Below are 27,777 nucleotides of genomic sequence, written 5' to 3'. Positions count from 1 at the left end.
GCTAGTATCAGCTAAAGCTACATTTGGAAGGCCATCAAGAGAATAGACAGGTAGAAGAGAGGAATCTAGGGAAAAAAAAAAAAAAAAGCACTGCTTTGCTCTTAAAGCAGTGGGGAGTAGGTAAAGGTTTTTAGGCAGATTGGTGTTTGACTTACATGTGCATAAAGATCTAGGGGCAGAGAGGGAAGGTTTGACAGGGAAGCCCGGTGAGAAACTTTGTTCTGGGCTAGCTAAGGAAAGACTGAGGCAGAGTCAGACTGTGATGGAAAGAAAAGACATTGGAGGCAGAATCGTCAGGGACTGATGACTACTTAGTTGGTGTGGTAAGTGAAAGGAAGGGCTCCAGGATGAACGGAGACCATAGACCCTCATTGGGTGGATGGTACCAGCAATTCAAGAGGAAACACAGGAGAAGGAACAGGGATAATAAAAGGAAAAGTCATTCAAACTGGGGCAAAATGATCTTGAAGTGCTTGAGGTGCCAACAGGCAAGACAAGCAGCAGGATCCTCAAATACAAATCTAACACTTAACAGGGCAGAGCTTCCCTGGTGGCTCAGACAGTTAAGAATCTGCCTGCCATGCAGGAGACACTGGTTCGATCCCTGGGTCAGGGAAGGTCCCCTGGAGAAGGGAACGGCCACCCACTCTAGTATCCTTGCCTGGAGAATCCCATGGACTGAGGAGCCTGGTGGGTTACACCCCATGGGGTCACAAAGAGCAACTTAGTGCACACACAACAGGGAAGACAAGGCAATGATTTTAGAATCAAAAGCATAGAGACTGGGGATGTTTAAACAGGGGTTGTGGACATAATTAAAAAACTCAACCTTTATATTCAGAAGAAAAGCTAATAAACAGCCACTATACATTAAAAATCAAATATAAAAATTTGATATAACATACTCTCTATAACTTAGACTGTGAGTTACCCACAATGACATTTTCAAATATTAAAGGGTCAGAGTAAAAAGAGAACTTTTTTCCATCAGGCAAATAATAGGAACAGATAAAAGTTCAGCCTTTGTTGGGGACAAAGAAAAAAATTCAAGGTTCAGTTTATAAAGTCAGTAATATTTACCTTCAAAATATTGTAAAAAATTTACCTTGTGCAACATTTTTAAAAATATCATTTCTGGGAAGGACTATAAAGGCTAAATGCATCTTGGGATGGTTAAGACTTGGCCCACGGGGGATGCAGGGCTACAGATTCACAGAAGCGACTTAGGAAATGTGTGTGGAAATCTGTTACATGATAGGCTCACTAGTGAATTCCATTTTTTAAATGTTTCCATTTCAAAGAAACCAAAATGACATTTTTTTTCCCAAGTACTTTCTCTTTCAAAACCAGAATGTCCTCATCCAAATAGTTGTGACTCACTTAACACATAAGTTCACCAAAATGTTGATTTTAGAAGTTAGTTCATGCTCAAGATGACTTTTTATAAGTTTTCTTTCTTATAAACAGGATGTCACAGTTTGAAAAGAGTAAATTAACTTAATCACTAAAAGGTCTATATTTGGGTAAAATGTTCATCCCACAAGCTTTAGTGGATTCTAAGCCGGGGGTAGTGTGGGCTGGGGGATGTTTTTTCACTCTTAATTGCTACTCTTAAGATGAAATACTGGCAGTCAAGTGATCCAGGGAGAGCTAATGTATATACAAGTATTATCCAATACTCACAAAACCTTTTCACTTTCTGATATCTAAGATTTATGAATTAACTTCCACAGTATTCGATCTATTGGATTCAAGAATCTTAGCCAAATCTTAAAAATCTATAATCAAGATAACTTGCTGAAAAAGTTATTTTTTTTAATTAGGAAATATTTTTAAAATGTAATTATAAGCATTAATTTTAGTCCAGCACATTCAAGAAATCTGAACATGGGTCTCTTGCTAGCTAGTGGGAACCTAGTGCATAGTGCAGGGAGCTCAGCTCAGTGACCTAAATGGGACGGGAGAGGGGAGGACAGAGAGAGAGGGGATATACGTATACATGTAGCTGACTGACGTTACTGTACAGCAGAAACTAGCACATTGTAAAGCAACTCTAACCCTCCCTCCCAAAAAAAACCACCTAGGGTAGTCTCTCTGTCCTGGCATAGTCCCTGCCTATTTGGCCCCTACTCCCGTCTCCATTCCACCACTCCATTGTTTTTTTTCTTTCTTGCCCAGACTCCTGAGACATGGCCCGTGGGCTGCTACAACCCACTCTTCCCTCTTCATCTGGCACCTCACTGCCATTTTCTTTGTTGCCACTCAAAATATGCACACAAGTCCTTTCCATTTTAAGAGCTTTCTGGCTAATCATTACAGGAGAGCAGACCAATGGTAATAAAAATAGCGAAGAGGGGTGGAGGTACCAAGCTTTTAGGAATCTTATAAACTTTTTAAAATAGTTAAAATAAGCCTCTTTCTGACTCTTACATGATGGCCTCTTTTAGATGGCGCCATTTTTGTCTGGAATTATTCTCCTTGCCACTTCAATAAGGAAATCACCAGAGCCTAATAAAGCTCCTCAAGCCCTCAATTTCAGTCTGGCATTATTCCTAGGAGCCCATTCTCTCCTAAGATGAGCTTCCCAAACCTTGTCCCACAACAATCCTTTTCTTACCTGGTTCCAGCATTAACGAAGCCCTTTCCTATCTGGTACCAAAGAGTTGTTGGTTGAGGTTCTTATTTTGGCCTTGTAGTCCTAGATAACCCAGTCCTAGCTAATACGCTCACTGCGGCTGATTTACAAAATATTCAAACTCTGATGGAGAGAGGGGAGTGAGTGCTAAGACTTACTGATGGTCTACCTCAATGAAGTCATGCCGTACTAAAGCCCTGAGTAGGAAGGTATTATGGGGCATTGTATTTCCACTCCTCATGAAAGTGAAAGTGTTAGTTGCTCATTTGTGTCCAGGTCTTTGCAAGTCCATGGACTGTAGCCCATGATTCTTCTGTCCATGGAATTCTCCAGGCAAGACTACTGGAGTGGGAAGCCACTTCCTCCTCCAGGGGAATCCTCCAGACCCAGGGACTGAACCTGGATCTCCTTCATTGCAGGCAGATTCTTTACTGTCTGAGTCACTGGGGAAGCCCTTCCTACTCCTATTTCCACTGATTTAGCGCAAGATTCCTTTTTTTTTTTTTTTTTAGCACAAGATTCTTAATAAGACCAATTGGTCATTGAGCCTCAAGCCATATCTCCAGATGTCTTTATCAGTAGTTAAGCTGATATTTCAAGTGCCATAATTCTCACAGTCTGTTCAGAACTCAAGGATGGAAGATCTGTATTGGGTTCCTAAAATCCTAATAGTAAGTATCCCCATTTTCCAACAGACAAGCCATACTCTTAGGGTAGGTATAAGAACAGTTGTCAGGTCACACAGCAAAGGGGACAGCAGAGCTAGAATCACACTCAGGCTTGTCTGGCTTCAGAACATAGGCTCCTGTCATTGAACCAGGGTGTCTATTGTCACCTGTGATCTGTTACTGTCCTTCCCATCATTCCCATTCAGTTACTGTCCTTCCCATTTTCCCACCTTCTTTTCTTTCATCCATACGTATGGCAGACACTTAGCTAGGGCTGGAGATGCTATGTGAAACAAGGTGCTTCTTTTTCCCTCAAGGTTCTTACCTAGAAACCAGGTGGGTCTGAGGTCACCACCGTTTTACTAGGAGCTTCTTGTCTTATGTCCCCATTCCAACAGTTTCCTTTTGGAATGTCCTGTTCTGCTCTACGACACTTGAATGTACATTGCCCCCTCTCCCTTAAATTTAATTTTCTTTCTTTGGATGATGCTGAATCATAGAATATTTATAAATAAGGATTTAAAGAATGATTTAGCCATTATGGATCAAACTCCATGTTTCTCCTCAGCTTTTCTAAAATAAAATATATATTATAGAATATAGATAAAATATACAACTTTGTTTTAAAGAAAATAAAGGTCATGTTTTACATGGGTCTGTATTTTAATATAGATATCAAATATGGATTTCAGTATTTTGGGTACATTTGACTTTCTTTTTATTCATGAAAGCTGCATGGTAGTCCACTCCAGTACTCTTGCCTGGAGACCCCCACAGACAGAGGAGCCTGGCGGGTTATAGTCTATGGGGTCGCAAAGAGTTGGACATGACTGAAGTGACTTAGCATAACACACATGCATGCTGTCTCTTAATACGAAGGGGCAAAAACTTACTTTCTGCTTTAGTATATTTTTCTTTTTTATAGTAAAGCAACTTAGTTTAATAAAGTCTTTTCTTAATGCAGCAAGAATTAAGAGGCTCTTTCAATAATGCTGTAAATTATGTTTTCTTTTTTACAAATGAAAATATGACTTCAGTATTAAACAACAGCTCACCCACTATATCAAACTTTCCCTACGCTATCAAGTTAAAAAAAAACACAAGACCAGAAAAGGTAACTAAATCTCTCCAGCATTTGAACCTATATATGGGGATTCTCAATTTCAGCACTCAAGAAGTTGTCCATTTCCTGGTAGGTACTTGGTCTAAGACAAGAGAAACTCCCATCAGAAAAACAGCAGTCTCATGATTATAAAGAAAGACAAATCAACACACTGTCTTACTCACCTTTATAACGATGGAAATCTATAGGATATAGGATGTACATTATTGTTACATCTACAAATTATCTTTAAGTCTATATATTAATATACAGTAATTTGCAGTCTTTTTCCTTAAACTTAGTACAATTTACTGCCTAACTCACTGAGAATTAACTGTCAATCATTAAAAGTCTTCCTTGTCATTTTCTCCCACGTGTTCTAAAATTCTTCTATATATCCATTTTGAATCCTAGAAGTTAAATAACTCCTTGGTTTGCCCACAGTCCTTAACTTCTGAACTGTTGGGTCTAATCCCATTTAGTTAATTACACACGTAGCTCTCAGTTTTCTGATGAGTTGAGTTCTCTGAGAGTCACCAGCTGATTCAGGGGGTGACCAGATGTCTTGCAGAATTTTTCCATTTTAACACACAGAACTATCAAGAAGAGAAAATGATTTCCTATTGAATTGTTATTCCTGGATTTCAAACATTATGTCCCATAGGAACAAGACTAGTGCAATCATTACCACTAAATGCTAAGCACAGTTATCTAATATACAATACATGCTCACTAAACATCAGAATGGATGCACATGTGACTGATGGCTATAAGGCATCTCCCTAACAGTCATGTAAGCCCTCTCTTTTCAATCAGAGAAATTTTTCAGAGCCATTGTGGTGGTGCTGAAGAACTGACTGTTCTTCAGCTGACCTCACTTCTGATCAGATATTTTCCTTGTCATTTGCTAAATTCCTGGCAAATCTCTGCTCAGTGATCAACCCAGTAACAGCAATTTTTAATACCTGGCCTTTGAATAGTTGCAAAACTTTTAGACCACATCAGCAACTGTTTTCTCGAAGTTGTCTATTAGGACAAACTGTTTGGAACAAAAGATGCTTGTCATGGTTTTTCAATGGAGATTTAGATGTTTTCATGAAAAAATCATCTTCCATTAAGCAAGCTCTGAGCACTCTACTAAATGAGTCATGTTTTTGGTTATAAGAGAAAGCAATGGCTTGGTTACAAAAAGCTGCATTTCCAATGACGACTTTGAAAACATAATTCCAAGAAAACTTAACATGAGATAAACAAATATGTTTTTTTTCCCAAGTCAAAAAATATGAAGACAAAAGATTCAAAAACTGTGAAAATCTATAAAGTTTTGAAAGGGTAAATCCCCTGGAAGGCCAGTTTATCTGCTTTAATTTCCCAATTTTTTTTTTTTTTTCTATTTAGAGAAGCATATGGCATTAAGCCTAAAGCCTGATTAACCCAGTAAGTACTCAAAACTACATGTGAGACAAAAAAAGTTTCATTATTCAACTAAATATACTAAATTTCACTGATCAAAATTCCAAGAATATATATTTGGATGGCAAAGTAAATTTATGCTCAGAACAAAAATGTGTTTTCATAATATCAACCATAAGGGTTTCTTAGAATACATCTAAACTTTTGGTTAAAATTTTTGGTTTTTATTAGAAAAGTAGCTAATGTGAGGACATTGCTTTGTGAAATTATGTATTGGTATCTGGCTTTTACTCAATCATATTATCTCTCATGAACTAACCTGGCTTAAAAAAGAGTGTTGCTGAAGACTTCTGGCATGGCGGGCTACAGTCCATGGGGTTGCAAAAGAATCAGACAAGGCTTAAGAGACTACACAAGAACAAAAAGACTTCTTTGGGCAATGTCTATCAGTTCATAGAAATGCACTTCTTGGTTTCCATGACTTACTCTGGTCCTAAGAGTACATATTAAAGAGGACACTAACCTTGAAAAATAATGTTAAATTATGTTAAATTAGGTAATTATTTGACTTCACTTCTGAAGAATCATCAACTAATTTTTTACTGATATATAACTGACGTACATTTCATTAGTTTAAGGTATATAATATAGTGGTTCAACATTTATATATACAGATATATATATAAATGAGATGATCATGACAATAGGTCTAGTTACTGTCACTAAAGTTACTACAATATTAGTTAATATACTCCCTATTCTGTAACTTATTTATTGTATTATTTATTTTATAACTGGAGGTTTGTGCCTCTTAATCAGCTTCACCTATTTTGCCCATCCCCCAACCCATAGTGATTTTTTAAAATGATGGATTCAGACAACAAGTTTTAGAAGCAAGCCTAAATAAGTAGAGCTCAATCTTTCACACATTTCTAGATAATTAATATAACTTCTTAGATTTTAATGAGATCTAACTCTCGGCCTATAAGGCAAGCATGATTTAATCATTTATCAGTTCAGACTTCTCATCAAATGAGAAATAACATGACAAAAGTTAAGAAATAAAACATAGGAAACCAAGAGTAAGCTGTCAAATATAATTTTTACCAGTCTTCCCTGGTGGTTTAGACAGTAAAGAATCTGCCTGCAATATAGGAGACCTGGGTTTGATCCCTGGATCAGGAAGATTTCCCTGGAGAAGGAAATGGAAACCCACTCCAATATTCTTGCCTGGAGAATTCCAAGGACAGAGGAGCCTGCCGCAGAGTCAGACACGACTGAGTGAGTAACACTTAACTTACCTCTACAAATTTGACTACAAATTATTATAGAAATTGTTAAAATCAAGTAAATGATACTTTGCTAAATAATGTACTTTCTCTTTTTATCTTTTAGGAAGAGTCGCTCTGTGAACTACAGGTAGCGACAGAGGGTCTGTTTATTCATATGTATAATAAAAGTGCTGCAATGACCTGTGGCTCCCAGGTCTTTTTTAGCTCTAGAATATTGAGCATTAGTAAAAGAACAAAAAAGGCCATCAGGAAGGAGTAAACACAAATTACTAAGGCAACCAATCAGCCAGTAAGACACATTCTCCCATAAATATAAATGTAAGATTGACATTTGCTGGGGGAGTTCTTCCTGAAGAAAAACCATTAAATGTTGTATTCTTATGTTCAGTCAATACACAGAGAAAGTTGACCTCTGAAACATATTAGTCTTTACTAGTAGTTGCTAAATGCTTCTGATACAGTATAGCCAACAGGGAAAAGGATTGGTGGGTGCAAACGTAAATTTAAATTTATTTATGAATTAGAAATATATAATGCCCTAATAGATTATATCATGAACATTATGACATACACAAAATGAAAAGTAAGCAGCCATAAAAAGGAAAGGAATTGTGCCATTTGCAGAGAGGCAGACAGACATGGATATTAATATGAAATTATGTAGAATCTAGAAAAATGGTGTAGATGACCTTATTAGCAAGGAAGAAATAGACACTGATGTAGAGAACAAATACATGGACACAAAGTGGGGAAAGGAGGGAGTGGGATGAATTGGGAGACTGGGATTGACATATACACACTAGTCTAAAACAGACAAGAAATGAGAACAGACTGTAGAGTACAGGGAACTCTACTCCTGCACTGTGGTGCCCTAACTGGGAAGGAAATACAGGGAAGAGGGGATAGATGTACACCTATGGCTGCTTCACTTTGCTGTACAGCAGAAACTACCACAACATCGCAAAGCAGCTATCTTTGTATAGCATTAGTCGCTCAGTTGTGTCCAACTCTTTGCGATCCCATAGACTGTAGCCCGCCAGGCTCCTCTGTCCATGCAATTCTCCAGGCAAGAATACTGACATGGGTAGCCATTCCCTTCATCAGGGGATCTTCCTGACCCAGGGATCAAACTCAATCTCCTGCATTGCAGGCAGATTTTTTTTTTTTTTACCATCTGAGCAACCAGGGAAGTCCAAAGGTAGTTATACTACAAATTTAAAAAAAAAAGAATCATAGGACCATAGCAACATAATAGATCTAAAGCCAAAAAATAAAATAAAAAGTAAGAAATGACATTTAAAAATACAAAGCAACAGGGGTTGACCTGTTTTCTTCCCATGGCAAAATGTCCAGCTGCATGTATTTTCATGCTCACTCCCTGAGGATGAGCATTCTGCTTCAGAGTTGTCTGAACTACCACATCACATCATCTCTTGCTGCTTTTGAGATGCTTCTAATATTTACACCAATGTTACAACCTGTATCCTAAACATTTAGATATCACATTCCAAAATTTACTCCTTTTACTTTAATAACACCATGGTTTGAAGTGTATGTTTTTAAACTTGTCTTCAAAGAAGTCCAGTACAAAAATATAATTGAATTCTAATCCCATTTGGAGTAGCACTTGCAGACCCATCAGACAGTGGGTGTCTATTAAGAGAAGTACATCTCTGTTTTCTTCGGAGATTTATAGCCTAATAGAAAGATGAGACGGTTCAAGTTTGAGCAATGGTGCTTGCTTTTTCCTGGCAAAAATATCAAAATTAAGTGAGAATCCTATCTGTAGAGACATCTAACAGCAAGAGGAAAGGCTCTAAAAAGTAAATAACTGATGTTTCCCAGATGGGGTTGCCGCTTTAACTTAGTGGCTAATTTTACTTGTCACAAGGTACCCAGAAGGAAAGACTATTTTTATGTATTCTACTTAACTATAGCAGTTATTTTCCAAGATGCTTTAAAAAACTCACATTTTTTTCCCCAAAGACTCTTGCGAAGGGCACACATTTTCTAGGCAGCTTTTGCCACATCTTTCCCCGTGTCCACCATTTCAATCCAAAAATGCTCCCCGGGCACACAGATCTAGGATGTAGAGACTACAGGACTAGGAATCGGGTTCTACAGTTTCACAAAGACCAAAATAGGTACAAAATACGTAAATTAAGGAGACAGAGATAAGTCAACAAAAGTAGTGTCCATTCTGCTTCTCTAATTTTCTCAGCATTTGTCACTTCAAACACATTAAATTCCTTTGCAAGTTGTTTGCAAAGCGTATTTCTACCACATTCCAGAGGAATAGTGAAATTAAAATAATGGGCTTAAAGAGGGATATAATAAAATAAAACCTTAGTAATAATAACAATGTTTCTTAGACTATATCTAATGCCATGCAAATATTCTGTTCCCCTGTTCCCCTCCAATACTGTGACCATGACTCTGTATTCAGGGTTCCCACTGATATACAAGATGTTTTCAGATAGCTGAGAGAGGCTACTAAAAGACTAACACAACACAATCCAGCCAGTTTCAGAGCGTTGGTCTCCTAAGGGAAATTAAAAACTAACTTTTTTCATCTTCTACAAAACCATAAAGTAAAAATATTTGTTCGTCTTTTTTTTTTAAGCTGGTTTATACTGTGGTCACAAATATAACACTGTTTTAGGATTCTACCCACATTTTTATTTATAATTTTTGTTTTTTTTAGAGAGTCTCAGACTATGAGGTTCACGCTGGACTGACACTTATTTAAAATCACATGTGCACCATATTGTATCATTGAAATTTGCTAAGACAAAAGAACTTAAAAGTTCTCACTAAAACAAATAAATAAATGAGATGTGCATGCTTAGCTGCTTAGTCGTGACGGACTCTTTGTAATCCTTAGCACTATGGGGAAGGCTCCTCTATCCATGGGATTCTCCAGGCAAGAATACTGGAGTGGGTTGCTATTTCCTTTTCCAAGGGATCTTCATGACCCAGGGACTGAATCTGCATCTCCTGTGTCTCCTGCACTCAGGCAGATTCTTTACCTGCTGACCCACTGGGGAAGCCTACAGTGAGGTGAGGAATGTATGAATCAATTGGATTCTTTCATAATGTATAATATATGTATATGAAAACACCACGACGTGCACTTTAAATATCTTATGATTTTATTGGTCAATTGTACCTCAATAAAGCTGAAAAATAAATACATTAATAAATAGACACAACTATGTATTACCATAAAACATCAAAAATTAAATAGGATACAATAACGTGCAATACAGGGCTGTTGGCTTGAAAATGGAAGACTTGTCACCTAATACCTATATATTCCACAGGTACTATAAGACCTCTGGTTAATTACACATAATTTAATTATAATTAAATATAATCACTAATTATATTTACAGAATAGTACAATAGCCTGGGCTTCCCAGGTTGCACTAGCGGTAAAGAATCTGCCCGCCAAAACAGGAGACGCAAGAGACATGAGTTTGATCCCTGGATTGGGAAGATGCCCTGGAGGAGGGCATGGCAACCCACTCCAGTATTCTTGCCTGGAGAATCCCATGGACAGAGGAGCCTGGTGGGCTACAGTCTACTGGGTCTCAAAGAGTTGGACACGACTGAAGTGACAGCACTCACGTGCAATAGCCTAAGATTAACATAGCACAAGTATAATTGTTTTTTTTAATTGGGGCACAATTGCTTTACAATGTTGTATTAAATTATGCTATACAATAAAGTGAACCAGCTACACACACACACACACACACACACACACACACACACCCTTCCTCTTGGACCTCCCTCCTACCCCCTCCCCATCCCATCCCATTCCACTCATCTAGGTCAACAGACAGCACAGAGCTGAGCCCCCTGTCCTATATATAGCAGCTTCCCACTAGCTATCTGTTTTGCACATGGCACTGCACACATGCCAATTCCAATCTCCCAATTCATCCCACACCACCCTCTGTGTCCACACACCCATTCCCTACATCTGCATCTCTTTTCTTGCCTTGCAAATAGGTTTATCTGTACCATTTTTCTATATTCCACATATATGCATTAATATGCGATATTTGTTTTGCTTGTTCTGACTTAACTTCACTCTGCCTGACACCCCTACATCTCACTTTCTGCTACATTAAAGCTCTTTCCATTTCTACTTAAGCTAACTATATCTATGATGTTAATGAAAGGTAGAAAAATGGTTATTTTAGGACAAAAGCTTGTTGTCCAATATAGAGCTACAAATGTCTGAGATTCTCCTCTCTGCTGCCGCTGCTGCTGCTGCTAAGTCACTTCAGTCGTGTCCGACTCTATGCGACCCCATAGACGGCAGCCCACCAGGCTCTGCCATCCTTGGGATTCTCCAGGCAAGAACACTGGAGTGGGTTGCCATTTCCTTCTCCAATGCATGAAGGTGAAAAATAAAAGTGAAGTCTCTCAGTCGTGTCCAACTCTTAGCGACCCCATGGACTGCAGCCTACCAGGCTCCTCCGTCCATGGGATTTTCCAGGCAAGAGTGCTGGAGTGGGGTGCCATTGCCTTCTCCCATTCTCCTCTCTACATTTTGCTAATTAGAAAACAAAAAGATCTCCACCCTTTCCCATCCAGCACAGAGAGGTGAATGTACTGTTTTTGACCAAAAGCAAATCTTTGCTTGTAGAAACATCCCCATCTTCAAAGATATTATACATTCCCCAGAAAGAAGGGTTTTGCCAAGTTAAACTGTAATTAACAAATAATAAAAACAGATGCCTTCTCTGAAATTTTTATAAAGCTACACAACATATTTTCTTTTCATATTTAAGTAAGAAGTTTGAGTCAAAAAGAAGAAGAGTAAACAACTCGAAAGCATAAAACCCTCCTAAAATTAAATTAGGCTACTTAGTTTATTCTGGGAAGTTTACTAGCACATTCCTACCATAATGGTTATGAACATGTTTTTCTAACACTTCAAGCTTATTTTTTTAAAGAAAAACTTAGATTTTTTAGGAGCTGGTCAAAATGATGCATGACAGAGAATTACTACATTACTTTTATCACCATTACTACAATTTATTTAATACTGGAGTTAGAACAATAATGTGTGTGTGTGCTCAGTCGTGTCTGACTCTCTGCGACTCCATAGACCATAGCCCACCAGGCTCCTCTGTCCATGGTATTCTCCAGGCAAGAATACTGGAGTGGGTTGCCATTTCCTCCTCCAGAGGATCTTCCCAACCCAGGGATCAAACCCGCATATCCCAAGTCTCCTACACTGGTAGGTGGATTCTTCACCGCTGAGCACTGCGGCAGCCCCTGAACAGTAACAATAATGAGATAATGTAATAGGAAAAGAGAGATGAAATGATATAAGATCTAAGAGATAAAACAATAAAGCAAACAGCAACAGAAATAACATACATAGAAAAAGGAAACATGTCTTAAAATCATGAATTTTAAAACATGGATAAACTGCTAAAAAGATTAAAAACATTGATATTAGAACTGAAAATTAGAGGAGATAAATATCTTAGAGAAAAGAAGGTTTTAAGTAGCTCAGCACATCTTCCAAAGTTTGAAGTGTTTCTAAAACTAAAATATGAGAGTGACATTACCAAGATGGTGACTAGCTTGTTCCTGGCTTCGCTCCCTCCTCACAAGGAGAGAAACTAAAAACTATTCAAGGACAAGACACCACCGAGAGAATCCTAGGACATGGGAGTGGGGCTGAAGCACCCTGGGACCCCAGACACCCAGGCAGAGTGCATTAGAAGAATGGATGTTAGCGGAACTGACTGTGGTGATCACTTCATTGCATGATCTTTGTAAATCAAACCATCCTGCTGTTACCGCTTGGACATACCCAGTGATGTATGTCAATTATTTCTCAAGAAAGCTGGGAGGAAAAACTAAGATATGGAAAGGCCTAGTAAAAAGAGCAAAGATAATTTAAACTTGAATTCTTGTACCACTAAAAAAATAAATAAGAGGCAGATAAGTGGTTTCTGAAATTAGAGTGGTACTATAACACTCTGAGCAGACAGTAATTTAAATTTCTTTTACAGAATGAAAAATAAATATTCAACTGTACCCTTTTGCGGACCTTCACTGTCAGGGAATGATCTTTTTTTTTTTTTGGCTCTGTCACTGTTATGGATGAAACTCTGTTTTCAAAAAACACGTGTTGAAGTCCCAACCTTGGCACTTTGAAACATGAGCTTATTTGGAAATAAGGCCCTTGGCAGATACAATTAGCTATGATGAATTCATACTGGAGTAGAGCGGGTTTTTAATCCGATGTGACTGGTGTCTTTATAAGAAGAGGGAAATTCGGTCACAGCAATGGGGGCACAGGGAGAACATGATACAAAGACGAGAGCAGAGATGAAGAGACGCCCTACACCCGAGGACCAGCAGGGACCGATGTTCTCTGCCTCCAGAAGCTGGGGAAAGGAAGGGAGGGTTCTACCAGTCCCAGAGCGACTCTGCCCCTGCTGGCACTCTGATTTTGAACTTCTACAAGAGAATGAATGTCTTTTGTTTAAAGGCACCCAGTTTGTGGTACTTTCTTATGACAGCCCTGGGAAATGGAGGCAGTCACTGTGTTGTCTGCAAACCCAAGAGAAAAAGTTTAACTAAAGCAGAAGGGTTAGGAGAGCAGTGTATCTCCAAAATCTTACCTGCGACGTAGTCGCCAAAGCCAATGGTGGTCAAGGTGATAACCACAAAATAAATGGCGTCCAGGGCACTCCAGCCTTCTATGTGCTTGAATATGATCGCAGGCAGAGCGACGAACAGCACGCAGCCAAACAGAATAAAGATGATTGTGGAGATGATTCGTATCTTGGTTTGACTAACATTCCACTTCTAGGGATGAGAGAGTGAGAGAGAGGTGGGGGGGAGACAGATACTGAGAGAGAGAAATTGACTGAGATCGATGATTGATGGACCTGCAAAGTTAACCTATATATACTGTTTAAATTATTTTTTATTGGCGTGTAGTTGCGTTACAACGTTATGTTAGTTTTTACTGTAGAACAAAGTGAATCAGCTATATATATATATACACATACACACACATGTGTGCACACACACAGACACACATACACACACACATACCGCTTGCTTTTTGGATTTCCTTCACATTTAGGTCATCACAGAGCTCTGAGGAGAGTTCCCAGAGCCATACGGTAGGTTCTCATTAGGTATCTATTTTATGCATATAACCTATACGCACTGTTAACAGCAAATTAGCAAATGAGAATGGTATTCTATTCTTTTATAATTAATTTTCAATTATCTTTATGTAAATATATTAGGTATAATACGAATAACTGAAAATAACCAATGCTAATAATGATGCTACTTTACTTTTATATAGCTTTGCAACAGGCAAAATAGTTTCTAAAGTACAAAACATTTGCTCAGAGAACAAAATTTCCGATTTACATCATTCTTTGTTTACCTGAACTACTTTTGAAATATTTCTATTCTACAAGCAAACAACTGATTTCGGGCCAAACACAACCTAGAAATACATGAAAATTGAGAAAACTGAAGCATAAATTAAATATCCACTGTTGATAATTGATAAAATCATTAATTTCATGGAGACTTTTCCCCTCTCCCACCACATTTTCCTATCGTTGTTCAACTGATTAAAGCGAAATACTAGCAGACTTAAAGTCCACAGTTGATTCCCATGTGAACTAGACAAACCATCTCCCTGTTCTACGACCTTAAGCGGTACAACGAAATACACAAGACATGATACATAGACAATGAGAAGTCTTCAACACCTCTAAGCTAGAGCTGCCCTCAGAGGACCCACACTGTCTCACCTCTAAATTTAATATGAAACATGTGCATGCATGCACGCATGGCAGGTCGCTTCAGTCGTGTCTGACTCTTTGCAATCCTATGGACTGTAGCCCGCCAGGCTGCTCTGTCCCTGGCATTCTCCAGGCAAGAATACTGGAGTGGGCTGCATGCCCTCCTCTAGGGGATCTTCCCAAACCAGGGATCAAACCCACATCCCCTGTGGCTCCTACATTGCAGGCATGTTTTTTATACCGCTGAGCCACGAGGAAAGCCCCAATATGAAATATATCTAATGTTAAAACTGGAATTATAATTTCAATTGAAAACCAAACACTCAGTGATTTATTTCATCAATAGTTAAATACTCGAACTTTTTATGAAAAGATGAAACATTATTGAATAATAAATAAAACGTAAAGTAGTGACAGAAGTAACAAATCATCTATAATCTGATTCTCTAACACAATTATTTTCTTCGTTCATAATTTTCAAGAATAAAAGCTTGTCATCATGGTATTATTACTATTTTTCACTTAAAATTCTAAGAGCATTTTCATTTTATTTATTTTTTCTACTGAATATCATACGCCCATGAACATCTTCATATTTTTGGTCCTACTAAATTGTATACCTTAGTTCAATTTCTATCAGCAACATTATTAAAATAAGTTATAAGATCCCCTTTATCATGTTTGCTATGTATTATTCAATCCTTCAGCAAAGGGCTAAGGTTTACTAGCTATGTTAAGCTTTCACTTAGAATATCTCTAAATCTCAGAGTAATGCCTCATCATCAGTACTATCATTCATATAAATGGCAAAATGGAGATTTAAGGGTAAAATAACTAGCTTAAGTGAATATAGCTAGGATACAATCCATTTGGAATTTGAGCCCAGGACTGTCAGATTTCTACTTTTCTTCTGTATATTTCGCTTTTTCTCATTCATTAACGTATTCGTTCAGAGAAGTATAAAAACAACTATACAGCGAGTTATTTGCAAAAAGCGGCTCATGTAAATTGTTATACAAAGCCCAATAACTTACATCTCACTATATCTGAGGTGAACAGAAAAGTTATAATATTTTTGAAAAATGAGACAATTAACATATGCAGTTAAATGGCTATCATACTCACAATAAATGTATCTTCCACTTTTGCAATTCCTTTTCCAAATATGGTCCCTAGTTGATCTCCAACTCCAGCCAACAGAAAGCCAAAGAGGGGAATTCCCAGTAAGGCATAGATGATACAGAATATTTTCCCCCCTTCTGTGCGTGGTGAGATGTTTCCAAATCCTAAAAATACAAAGAAGAAGAAGAATTCAGTTGTTTAGAAATGAGTAATAGTTTAAAACATATGACCTCAAACTTGATTCAAAAATTTCCAAATATTATAAAATATCAGTCCTAGATTTCAACTAATTAAGAATCCCTTTATACCACATAAGCTTTTAATGTAAAATCTTCTGATAAACAAGCACTCTAACAATCTCCAAAGTATAGCTAATGTTCCAGTCAAGCTAGATGATGAAAACTGAGGGAGTAACACGCACAATAAAGTCAATGTTTTCATTCAATTTACTTCTACCCCCCTGTGCTGCCAATGCTGTGACTACAAAGCTTTTGTTGCCATTTATTAAGTGTGTATTGCCTTAAGAGTATTCAAATATGCTTAAATTATTAAACGTCTAATAACAACTTAAAAAATTTTTTTTGATTCAAGCATCTACCAAAAAGCAATAAATGAAAACTTAAAATTATCAAGCCCGTGAATTACAAATTGGCACTTGCCATCTACATTTACAAGGATTAAATCATGTGCAGCTGTTACTGCTGATTTTCAAAATCCCCTGCTAGGAGTTCAGAGTAGAGAACAGAAATGAGGTGCTCTGTGCTCTGGGGAAATCTGGCAGAACAGGTCTGTATATAGTTAGACATTTCCAGGAGCCAATTTTATGAGCCAAATTTTTGTATCTTTTCATGTCTAGAAAAGCACTAAAATCCTTAAATCTTTCATGGTGATGACTACTCCTTGTGACTAGCAGACACCTTCTGCAAAGAAATAAATAATGTGCTTAACTGCATATACTCCCCCTTCACCAAAATCACATATATACTGACCTTCCCCCTACCTCTTTGGAGCAGCTTCTGAGAGCTATCTGAAAGGCTGTCTCTCAGGCTATCATCTCATTTTGCCCCCAAATAAAAACTTGCAACTCTTATGTTGTGCATTTTTTTTAGTCGACAAATCTTTTTTTTTTTTAAGCCTCCAGTTCAAAAGCTGCCTTACTACTTCTAAGACCCTCTTACTGCTTGGAGAATATGATGCAAGCTGTCTACGCATTTAACTCATTTACCTTCCCACGCATTTACCTTGCATCTGCTCTTGTCTACTAATACTTTGGAATGCTGAGCATCAGGGCAATATATACAAAGATCCATCCAGGGCATGTGTGAAAAAGTCCCAGAAGTCTTGTATCAAGGTAATTTGAAGAAGGAAAGGCCATCACAAAAGTTAGGTAGAATGTTTAACCTGGACTGTTTGGAAGAGTAGCATCTCTTAACACCATCCAAGATGGAACTCAACCATCTCAACCCTGTCTTCTATTCTAGCATCAATAAGCAGAATACCAATAATAAGAGACTGTTTCGACCTGGATTCTCTGATTATTCCAGAGAGTCCTGCTAAGATTCAACACTTTTTTTATTGTCTCTCCAGATGAACAGAGGAGCCTGGGGGACTACAGTCCATGGGGCGGCAAAGAGTCGGACACGACCGAGCCACTGAACCACCACCACCACCAGATGAACAACCGTGTGACCTGAAGTGGGCCAAGCTTCTGAGTTATCCCGTATCATCCCATTTTCTCTTTCTGCTGCTGCTGCTAAGTCGCTTCAGTCCTGTCCGACTCTGTGTGACCCCACAGACGGCAGCCCACCAGGCTCCCCAGTCCCTGGGATTCTCCAGGCAAGAACACTGGAGTGGGTTGCCATTTCCTTCTCCAATGCATGCAAGTGAAAAGTGAAAGTGAAGTCGCTCAGTCGTGTCCAACTCTTAGCAACCCCATGGACTGCATGCAGCCTATCAGACTCCTCCATCCATGGGATTTTCTAGGCAAGAGTACTGGAGTGGGGTGCCATTGCCTTCTCCGATTCTCCGATTCTCTTTCTGCAGAAAAGGATAAATATCTTCAGAGTTACAACCATGAGAAGTAACCTACCACCAGAAAGGATCAAGGGTCAAAAAGAAAAGATACAATTAAAACAAATACTGACTGGGGCATCACTAAAAATAGACTCTACCACTTAAAAAATAAAAAGCCTAAGTGTCAGAGGGCTCAATTTGATCTGCCCCACGCGAGTTAAAAGGACATAAGAAACAAGACTCCAACTTTTCATCCATCACTGACAGATTCAGCCAGAAGAAACCAGAACATCTTCAGAAAAGGGGGCAAAGGATTTCCTCAGAAATCCTGTGTAGGTCACCGCATGAGATGGCCCCCAATCCAAAGAATTCTAGATGTAAAGAAAGCCGATCTACCTTTCACTGATCAAAAGACAGAGACCAGTTCCGTGTGGCATCTCTGTACTTCATCTTTATTATCTCCAAAATTAGCAGACGGGAGAATGAAAGGAGTAGGGTTGAGGGAGCCTGATGTGACTCTTCTGGGAGTCTGTTCCTGCTTCATCTTCCAAACATGAACCTTCTCCTGATAACATTACGCTGATCTCTCCTGCTCAACCCGTGCCTCGGAGGTGGAAGCCCTCATACGGGCACCCAGCACACACACACACACAAAGCCACCGAGCAGTTTTCTGACATTAAGGACATGCCAACAACGCCCCAGACATTTGCCCGAGTGAGAGGATCACATGGATGTTCAGGGAATGTTCCTCGTGTTTTCTTCCCTGTCTTCCATAAAAGAAGAGCAGTCTTCACTCCACTCATTTACCACATTTTAAGCAGTGAGTAGACCCTGGTTAAATGACTTGAAACTATAAATGGACTTAGGAAAAGTATCTATTGACTCTAAGCAACACAGCCTGCCAAGCTTGTAAAAGATTAATTTTAGTGATTGTCTGGACTTCCTGACTCTTTCCCTTGGTTAGTCAGCAGCATCTTCCTTGCCTCAGGGTGAAACAGACTGTTTTGGCAAGAAGAAAATGGAAAAGAAACAATATTAAGTTTTGTTGTAACTCCTAAATTAAGGTGTTCGCACTCAAAATGCTTCGCCTGAGGAGAGCAGCTGTCAGTTTATAGCATCACATATGCTTGGCAATAAAGTTAAAGGACTGGCAGTCGATCCAGCTTCCAAAGAGCTTAAGGGAACTCTTAAGATTAGACTGAAGATTGAAGGGGCCTGACTGTGGAAGAGGTTGGGTGGGGCAGAAACCAGAGGACAGGATCTGGGAGGAGGAGAGGGTTCCATGGTATCTTGATCCTATCTTGAGAGATCAGTGGTTAAATTCTCAGGAATTCTATAAGTCAGTTGACTTCACATTGATAAACTGAAATCAACTACAATAGACATATTTACACCTCAGAAATTGCCAAGCACTACAATTTAGGACTTCTCCCTTTTCAGCTACTTAGTATTTACCAATATACTACAGAATAAGAGCCAAATTTAGGAAACTGTACATAGTCTGTGCTAGAGATCTGAATGGAAGCCAAACCAATGCCTCTAGGCCAACCGCTGACATTTACAGGACTATATCATCAGAACAGCTATCATCTTGCCTTCACATCACTTTCAGGGAAGGGCCTTCTGTAGAAAGCTGCTGTAGGTCCATTGTTAGTGGAATACCTACAGGAGGCCCAAATATGCCACCCCCATCTAAATCGCTCCAGGGGGACATGTCACTGTTATGACAGAATTTATTAATACTACATATAAAGAAGACCCTTTTCAAACACTTTGCACACTTGCAATTATATAAATATTTGTAACAATTGATTTAATATCTAGTATATATATTTATTCCTCACTTGACTGTGAGTTCCATGAGTGTAGAGATTGATTTATTATAGATATATATTTATTATTCCATGAGTTTATCATTTATGAGTTTCATGAGTACAGAGATTGATTTATTATTTATATATGTTAATAATAAATAATCATGCAAAATGCCGGACTGCACGAAGCACAAGCTGGAATCAAGATTGCAAGGTGAAATATCAATAACCTCAGATATGCAGATGACACCACCCCTATGGGAGAAAGCAAAGAGGAACTAAACAGTCTCTTGATGAAAGGGAAAGAGGAGAGTGAAAAAGCTGGCTTAAAATTCAACATTCAAAGAACGAAGATCATGGCATCCAGTCCCATCACTTCATGGCAAATAGATGGAGAAACAATGGAAACCATGACATTTTATTTTGGGGGGCTCCAAAATCATGCAGATGGTGACTGCAGCCTTGAAATTAAAAGATGCTTGCTCCTTGGAAGAAAAGCTATGACCAACCTAGACAGCACATTAAAGAGCAGAGACATTACTTTGCCGACACAGGTCCGTCTAGTCAAAGCTATGGTTTTTCCAGTAGTGATGTATGGATGTGAGAGTTGGATTATAAAGAAAGCTGAGCACCAAAGAATCGATGCTTTTGAACTGTGGTGCTGGAGAAGACTCTTGAGAGTCCCTTGGACGGCAAGGAGATCCAACCAGTCCATCCTAAAGGATATCAGTCCTGAATATTCATTGGAAGGACTGATGCTGAAGCTGAAGCTCCAATACTTTGGCCATCCAATGGGAAGAACTGGTTCAGTGGACAAGACCCTGATGCAATAAATATTTTGCAAGTTTTCAGTACAAATTGATGGAATTTTATAAAAGTAATAAAAGAAAGTAAAGAACCAATAATAGCTAAGAATATTTGGGGGAAAATGAGGTAGGAAGATTTGCTCTACATGATGTACATGCTATGCTGTGCTTATTCGCTCAGTCATGTCTAATTCTTTGCAGTCCCATGGACTATATAGCCCGCCAGCCTTCTCTATCCATGGGGATTCTCCAGGCAAGAATACTGCAGTGGAGCATCAAGAGGAGCCATCCCCTCCTCCAGGGGATCTTCACAACCCAGGCATGCAACCCAGGGCTCCTGCATTGTAGGCAGATTCTTTACCATCTGAGCCACCAGGGAAGCCCCTACATGATATCTACTGTACAGCTATTTAAAAAGCAATCTGATTAACAATCTGTATAATTTCTTATAATTCTTTAAAAGTGATAAACAGAAAAGAATTTTTATCGTGACAATGGGTGACTATCTCCAAACACTCAATATCATACTTAATATTAAAGAACAATAAGAGGAATCCCCTTACAGTCAGAGGGAAAAATGCCCATTTCACAATTTACTTTTTTTTATTATTCTGAAAGTTCTAGCAGGCATAACGGCAGTAAACATATAAAAGGAATGATTATTATAAAGAAGACAAATATATTACTTGTAGGTGGAATTAAATATCTAGTAAATACAGGAGAATATTAAAAATTATCAAATAGGTAAAAAGTTCAGTAAAATAGCTGAATACATGATAAATATGCAGAAACCAACAGCATTATACTACTTTAGCAAAATCTCAGATTTGCTAATTGAAATGGAAAAATACCTTACTTTTAATATAAGGGAATTATGAAATACCTAAAAGTAATCTTACCAAGACATATGGAAGAGCTTTAGAGACAGTTTGGGGTAGTATAGAGTGAAATGCAACAAAACAGAAAAGAACAGAAAAGACTAAAGTAAGGTTAGACATAGCACATTTTAAAAGCATCATAAATTCAAAGTTGAATAATTATACAATTAATAAGGCTGAGAAAATTGATTACTATTTTGAAGAAAAATTCACCTAATATAAAAATAAGTACCATGCAGATGAAAGATACAAATAACTTAACCAAACTAAACTACCTCCTTATTGATCCTCTCTGATTATGTTTCTTCCTTTGCCTCAAATGCATACCTTCCCCCTCCCTCAACTCTTCACCTGGTTGATCCTTAAGATTCCATCATTACTTAGGTTAGAAATTAATTTCTCCAAGAAGACTTTCTTGAGCCCTCACTATACAGCCCCAAGGTTGGCTTGGTCCCCCTCCTGTATACACATTCCCTTTATCCTAAGAATCATCTCACTAGATTGCAACCATCAGTTCCATAAGTAGGAGTTCTGTGAGGGACCATACCTTGGTCCTCATTGTAGCCCTAGTGCCCTTCCTTTGGCCATCTAAAGTAAATATATTCTGGGATTCCCTGGTGGTCCAGTTGGTTAAGACTCCATACTGCCACTGAAGGGAGCATGGGTTTGATCCCTAGCTGGGGGACTAAGATCCTGCATGCTGAACTCACAGTATGACCAGATAATAAATAAGATAAAATTTAAATAACAACAACAACAAAAACAAAGTTCAATTCTAAAAAATAAAATTTTTAAAATATATAATAAAGTAAAATAAAATTCTCTCTAAAAAAAAAAAAATATATATATATATTCTTCCTGAAACTCCCTTTCTACTCTCTGCCCCTCACTGCAAGCCCTCTCTTCTTTCTATTCAGGCAGTTTCCATTTTTCAAATGTTGGCAATTTCAAGAGTACTTGATTCACTTTCAGAGCTTAGACCTAAAATGCCTTCAAACAGCTGGTTTGTTGTGGCTCTCATGAAATGGTGGGGTTATGGAAAGATGTTCACAAAGGAATCCTTCTCTTGATTCTCGTTATTCCTTCAAAATCTCCTCTCTGCCTAAGTTGTTAGTTGAGGTTTTTCTTTATTGTGTTGACTTCTGAATAGTACATTTCCTTTAAAAATAATCAGATTAGCATGTTTAACTTCCTTCCCTCTGGTAATTCAGGATTTTGTTCTTAGTGGATGATCAGCAGATAACTATCATTTTCACTCACTTTCTCGTGCCATATTTTAAAAAGATTTTTAATCAGAGGATAATTGCTTGACAATGCTATGCTGGTTTCTGCCATACAACATGAATCAGCCATATATGTCTGTAACCAAAAGAGCCATACATGTATGCGCATGGCTGGGTTAGGCTCTCTGTGTTATACAGTAGCTTCCCACTAGCTAGCTATTTCACACGTGGTAGTGTAAATCCCGTAAGATCCCAAAGCCATATAGCTCTGCAGGCAACGAAGCAGATCCCCAGTCCACGACAGTCTTCCATTCTCCTCCTCTGCTTCTCGATGGTTCTTCTGCCACTACTTCAGGCCATCCAAACAGCCTGACCATGGTCTTTTCTCCACCAAACCCATCTCATCACAGTTCATTCTCCCTAAAGCACAGTTAGGTGTTTATACTCCGTAATCTGTAAAACCCTTAGCTGTTCCAAGGCCTTTATTTAAAAATCACCATTTCTATTTCCCCAAACTCCCTGTTATGCAATTGTACTCCCTTCAGTAACACCAGAGTCATCATTACTCACTGAGAAAACTTAGCTTGCCTTTTTTGATTCCTTACATTTTTTATATTGTTTTCTCCTTCTAACTCGTAAAAATGTGGCCCCTTCAATCGTGATTTGAAATCTTTTCTGTCCTTTCTGTCCCCCTCACACATCACTTCCAATATACGGTCATTCCTCTCCCTTTCAGCCAGCTGTGGTCTTGCTTCTTTGAACATCCATAACACTTGCTATTTCCTTTTCAGGGATTATGTATGACTTTTACATGAATTCCTGCCATTTGGTTACACGCTTTTGTCTTTCTTCTGGCTGACAAACTTCTTGGGAGCAGAGATATTTTTCTTTCCTTTACATACAAAAATGTGTAGTGCTCTGCTCAGAGCAGATGCCCAAGAAAATATATTGAATTAAGAAGAAACATCTATGGGTCTTATTAATATATTTTAATTAAATAGATATCCTCAGATCTAAATAGTTCTACTGTACTTTTTTACTCCTTTTAGTTTTATTTGGAGCTGACAAGTAAAAAGAGAGTTCTATATCTGTGCAAACTGTATTGTTTAAAAAGTAACCCCTAAAAGTAACAATTAAAATGATATTTTAATATAAAACAACTTACACTATTTTAGATGCAGAAAAATATCAATAGAGTAGGGTATAAGGATAAAATACTGGAGGTAGGATAAGAAGAACAGGGTAAATTCGGGGTGTCCTCTGTTAGCAAGCTAAGAAAAAAAGGAAACTATTCAGAAAACAAAGTGAAATGATAATCACACCTGGTCTTTTTTATTTATTTGTTTTTTAATGATTTTTTTTCACGTGGACCATTTTTGAACCTGTTACAATATTGCTTCTGTTTTATGTTTTGATTTTTTTGGCCTCAAGGCATGTGGGATCTTGACCAGGGCTGGAACCCACACCCCCTGCAATGGAGGTGAAGTCTTAACCACGGGACCACCAGGAAAGTCCTACACCTGGTCATTTTTAAAAAGTGAGTCAAACCCACAGCACTGACAGACAAGCTAACCAAACACTAAATAAGAAACAGTAGTTCTAGAAAAAAATATGATTTTAATTAAGAGACAACTAAACAATGCTTTGATAAAAGAAGTATTCATTTCAGGACTTTCACAAAGCAGTACATTGTTCTTCTAGGTCATTGCTTTTAAACCAAGGGTGCAGATCAGAATCACAGAGGGAATTTTAAAAATCCACCCCAGAACACCTAAATTCTTATCTTCCACTGGGAGAGGAGGGGATTCTGTTCATGTATTTTTAAATATCTACAGATGTGATTCTGATTTACGTTCTGTGACATGGGCATGGTTTTGTGGGTCTAAAGCTATTCAATATGGGGGGTAGGGCTCTTCAGGAGAAAAGAAAGCAAAATTGGGAAGTGAATTGTATGTAGGATGACCATGATCAGAGTACCTCTTTTAGATGAGCTATGGCATTACTTTATTACTTTATTTTCATTACCAAAAATAAAATAATAAAATAAAAATAAAATAACTGTCATTATCAATGATAAAAATAATGGCCAACACTATTTATTCACACACACACATACACACACTCTTTTTCTGTCTCTCACTACATCACAGATACAATGCTACTCCCTTCATGAAACTGAAAGTGTTAGTCACTTAGCCATCTCTACTCTACAACCCCATGGACTGTAGCCCGCCAGGCTCCTCTGTCCATGGGATTCTCCAGTCAAGAATACCGGAGTGGGTAGCCATTCCCTTCTCCAGGGGATCTTCTAGATCCAGGGACTGAACTCAGGTCCCCTGCATTGCAGGCAGATTCTTCACCATCTGAACCTCCAAGGAACCGCAGGCACTTCACATATGTGTACACTCCATTCAACTTTCACAACCCTATGAGAGAAGTACTGCTAATTATCTTCACTCAGAAACAAACAGGTTTACTGAAGTAATGTGTACAAGGTTAAACACTGACTAGACTTTAAGGCTGAAATTTAAACTTAATTCAATCGCTTACAGCAAGTATTTAGAATTAAGGATGAAGGCTTCAAGTATCATCCCTAAAACTTAAGGGATTTCTCAGTTAAATAACCAGTGAATATGGACCATCCCTGGACATACTATTCCTCCAGTACTTGCTGATTTACACAGACTGGGAAAGAATGCATAGGAGCATCAGAACAATCATGTCAGCTAAAGGAATTAAATTTTGACCTTTTGTTTCACCATTTCTATCTCCAGCTTTCCTCTTGGCCCAGAAGCCACCAGCCTGCAGTTCAAACAGTGCTTCACAAGATGGCTCCCTTGCTATCTTTAGTTGCAACTTACATCATAAAATCCTACATCACAGTTGAATAATGGCAAATCTACAGGAAGCTCCCTATTTCTTAAGTTGCTTTTTTATTTTTTGCTAACAAGATACAGTTATAAAAATCTACAACTGCAGGTAAAGGTTGAAGGGAAATTCTCTTGCAAAGTAATCTTGCCAAAGAGCAGTAATCATCTACCTGGACATTGTTTCTAGTTTTTCACTTAATACATTGGAACTGCATCCTTTCTCCTCTCACTGATTCAAATACGTAGGAGGAAAGAAAGAGATCCAGTGAGGGGAGTGGGAGCAAGAGGGCATATTTAAGCAGTGCTAGAGCTTCAGCCACTGGTGAGAACAGCCTAGACCACACGGGTCAAGGGAGAAGTAAAACATCTCACCTCAACGTTCTTCTCAGTCCCCAGATGCCTCTCCTAGTGAGAGCATCTCATTGTCCGGGATTAGATTCTCAGTGTTCAAAGATGTGCATTTTGATAAAACATGACCACTAAATGTTGGTCAACAACTTAATCTGAAGCTCAAGCCAATAAACAGAGATCTGTTCAAGGTGTAATGAAATGTTATTTCTATAAATGGCAGCAATTCACGTGCTATTTAACTGCCTCTTATTATCTGGTTCTCCTCTTATCCCAAGAGGGGAGAAAAATGATCCAACAGCATCAAGGAAGTGGCAAACTATTTCTTAGCAAGCAATGTGAATAACTTACATTTTCCCACACATGTAGAGACTGTAATCAAGAATCTGAACTATGATAAATGCATTTTCTGGAAATCATACTTTAAAGGTTATTGTTAAAAGAATTTTCTGATAAGAATTTTAGTACAATTTGATGTTATCTTCCTGGTCATACACAGCATCAAATGACAAACCATCAAAGCAATAAAGAAAACCATACTGTCTACTGGAAAACATTCTGTCTTGGACCAACCTCTGGAAAACATTCTGTCTTGGACCAAACTCTGGTCTGGCTCTTCTGAGTTCTCTTTTGACTAAGCCTTGGGCTCCCATGTCCTTGTTTATAAAGTTCAGTTCTAGTAAGAATCCTGTTGAAGTTCAGTTTATCCAGAACTGTGCTCCCCACCCCCATTCTCAGTATTTGACCATCTTTTTTTCCTTATCCTTCATCATTGCCCAGGTGATACCTGATCACCTCTGACAGGCCTTTAGCAAGAGTCTTGTTAGGGGGACTTCCCTGGTTGTCCGGTGGTTAAGACTCTGCACTCACAATGCAGGGGGCCCAAGTTCGATCCCTGGTCAGGGAACTAGATCCTGCATGTTGCAACTGAGAGCCCACGCTAAGACCTGATTCAGCCACATTAAAGAAGAAAAACAAAATTCCTGTTAGGGTGGCTTGGTGAAAATCAGCCCCTTGTGTTTCCTCATATCCCCTTTTAGTCACTTTCTATTTATGGATTCCCACCCTGTGCTCTTTGGCTATAAATCCATACTTTGCTTTGCTGTATTCAGAGTTGAGCCCAGTCTCTCTGCCTTACTACAAAACTACTGCAGTGGTTCCTACACCTATCATATGGCCCTGGATGAAGTCTGCCTTACCACTCTAATGAGTGTTACTGAATAATTTTTTTTAACATTATAAGCACTAAAATGATAAAACTATACAATACCTTTAAAAAGAATATATTAGACATAATAAGTGTAATTTTTTTTCTCTTTTCCATTTTAGAGAGTTGGATCTTGGAGGCCATTGATAATCTGAACTGCCAAGAAAGCTACACAATCTTTGATATGCAATAATTTTCCTCAACTGCAAACAGACTCACTCAAATCTCCCTTCAAGGATACGGAGGGCAATATAGCATAGTGATTAAAACTGAAGGCTCTGGAGCCCCAAAAACTGGGTTTGAATTCTAGCTTTGCCACCCTGTCACTGAGGAAGTTACCAAAATATTTTGAAAAAACACTGTGCCTCTGTTTTCTCATCTGTGCAGAGTGATGAGGCTTGTGTGATATACTACACAGGAAGGACATGCTATGGTGCTTGGCACATGGCAAACAGTTGGTGAGTGTCAGCTGGCCAATGCCACCTTCCTGCCATAAAGCTGGCTCAGGTACCGCCACTGGTGCTCTGAATAAATGTCCATCTCACACACACCTCGGGTGCTCAATCGTATCTGA

General features: G+C 38.5%; 1 protein-coding gene across 2 annotated transcripts in view; it reads right to left on the bottom strand.

Moving 5' to 3' along the window:
- Window positions 1-27,777, bottom strand: part of KCNK2 (potassium channel, subfamily K, member 2) — a 248,957-nt gene that overhangs the window by 53,202 nt on the left and 167,978 nt on the right. For both annotated transcript variants that reach the window (XM_010853063.1, XM_010853062.1), the window contains exons 4-5: window positions 16,047-16,207; window positions 13,770-13,956 (exon numbers count right to left, since the gene is read on the bottom strand). In XM_010853063.1, the coding sequence (XP_010851365.1) occupies window positions 13,770-13,956; window positions 16,047-16,207 (348 nt within the window). The remainder of the gene's footprint in view (window positions 1-13,769; window positions 13,957-16,046; window positions 16,208-27,777) is intronic.

Source organism: Bison bison, unplaced genomic scaffold (assembly GCF_000754665.1).
Source record: "Bison bison bison isolate TAMUID 2011002044 unplaced genomic scaffold, Bison_UMD1.0 scf7180017864322, whole genome shotgun sequence".
NCBI lineage: Eukaryota > Metazoa > Chordata > Mammalia > Artiodactyla > Bovidae > Bison > Bison bison.
Note: the sequence above shows the minus strand (reverse complement) of the source record. Positions and strands in the feature narration are given on the sequence as shown.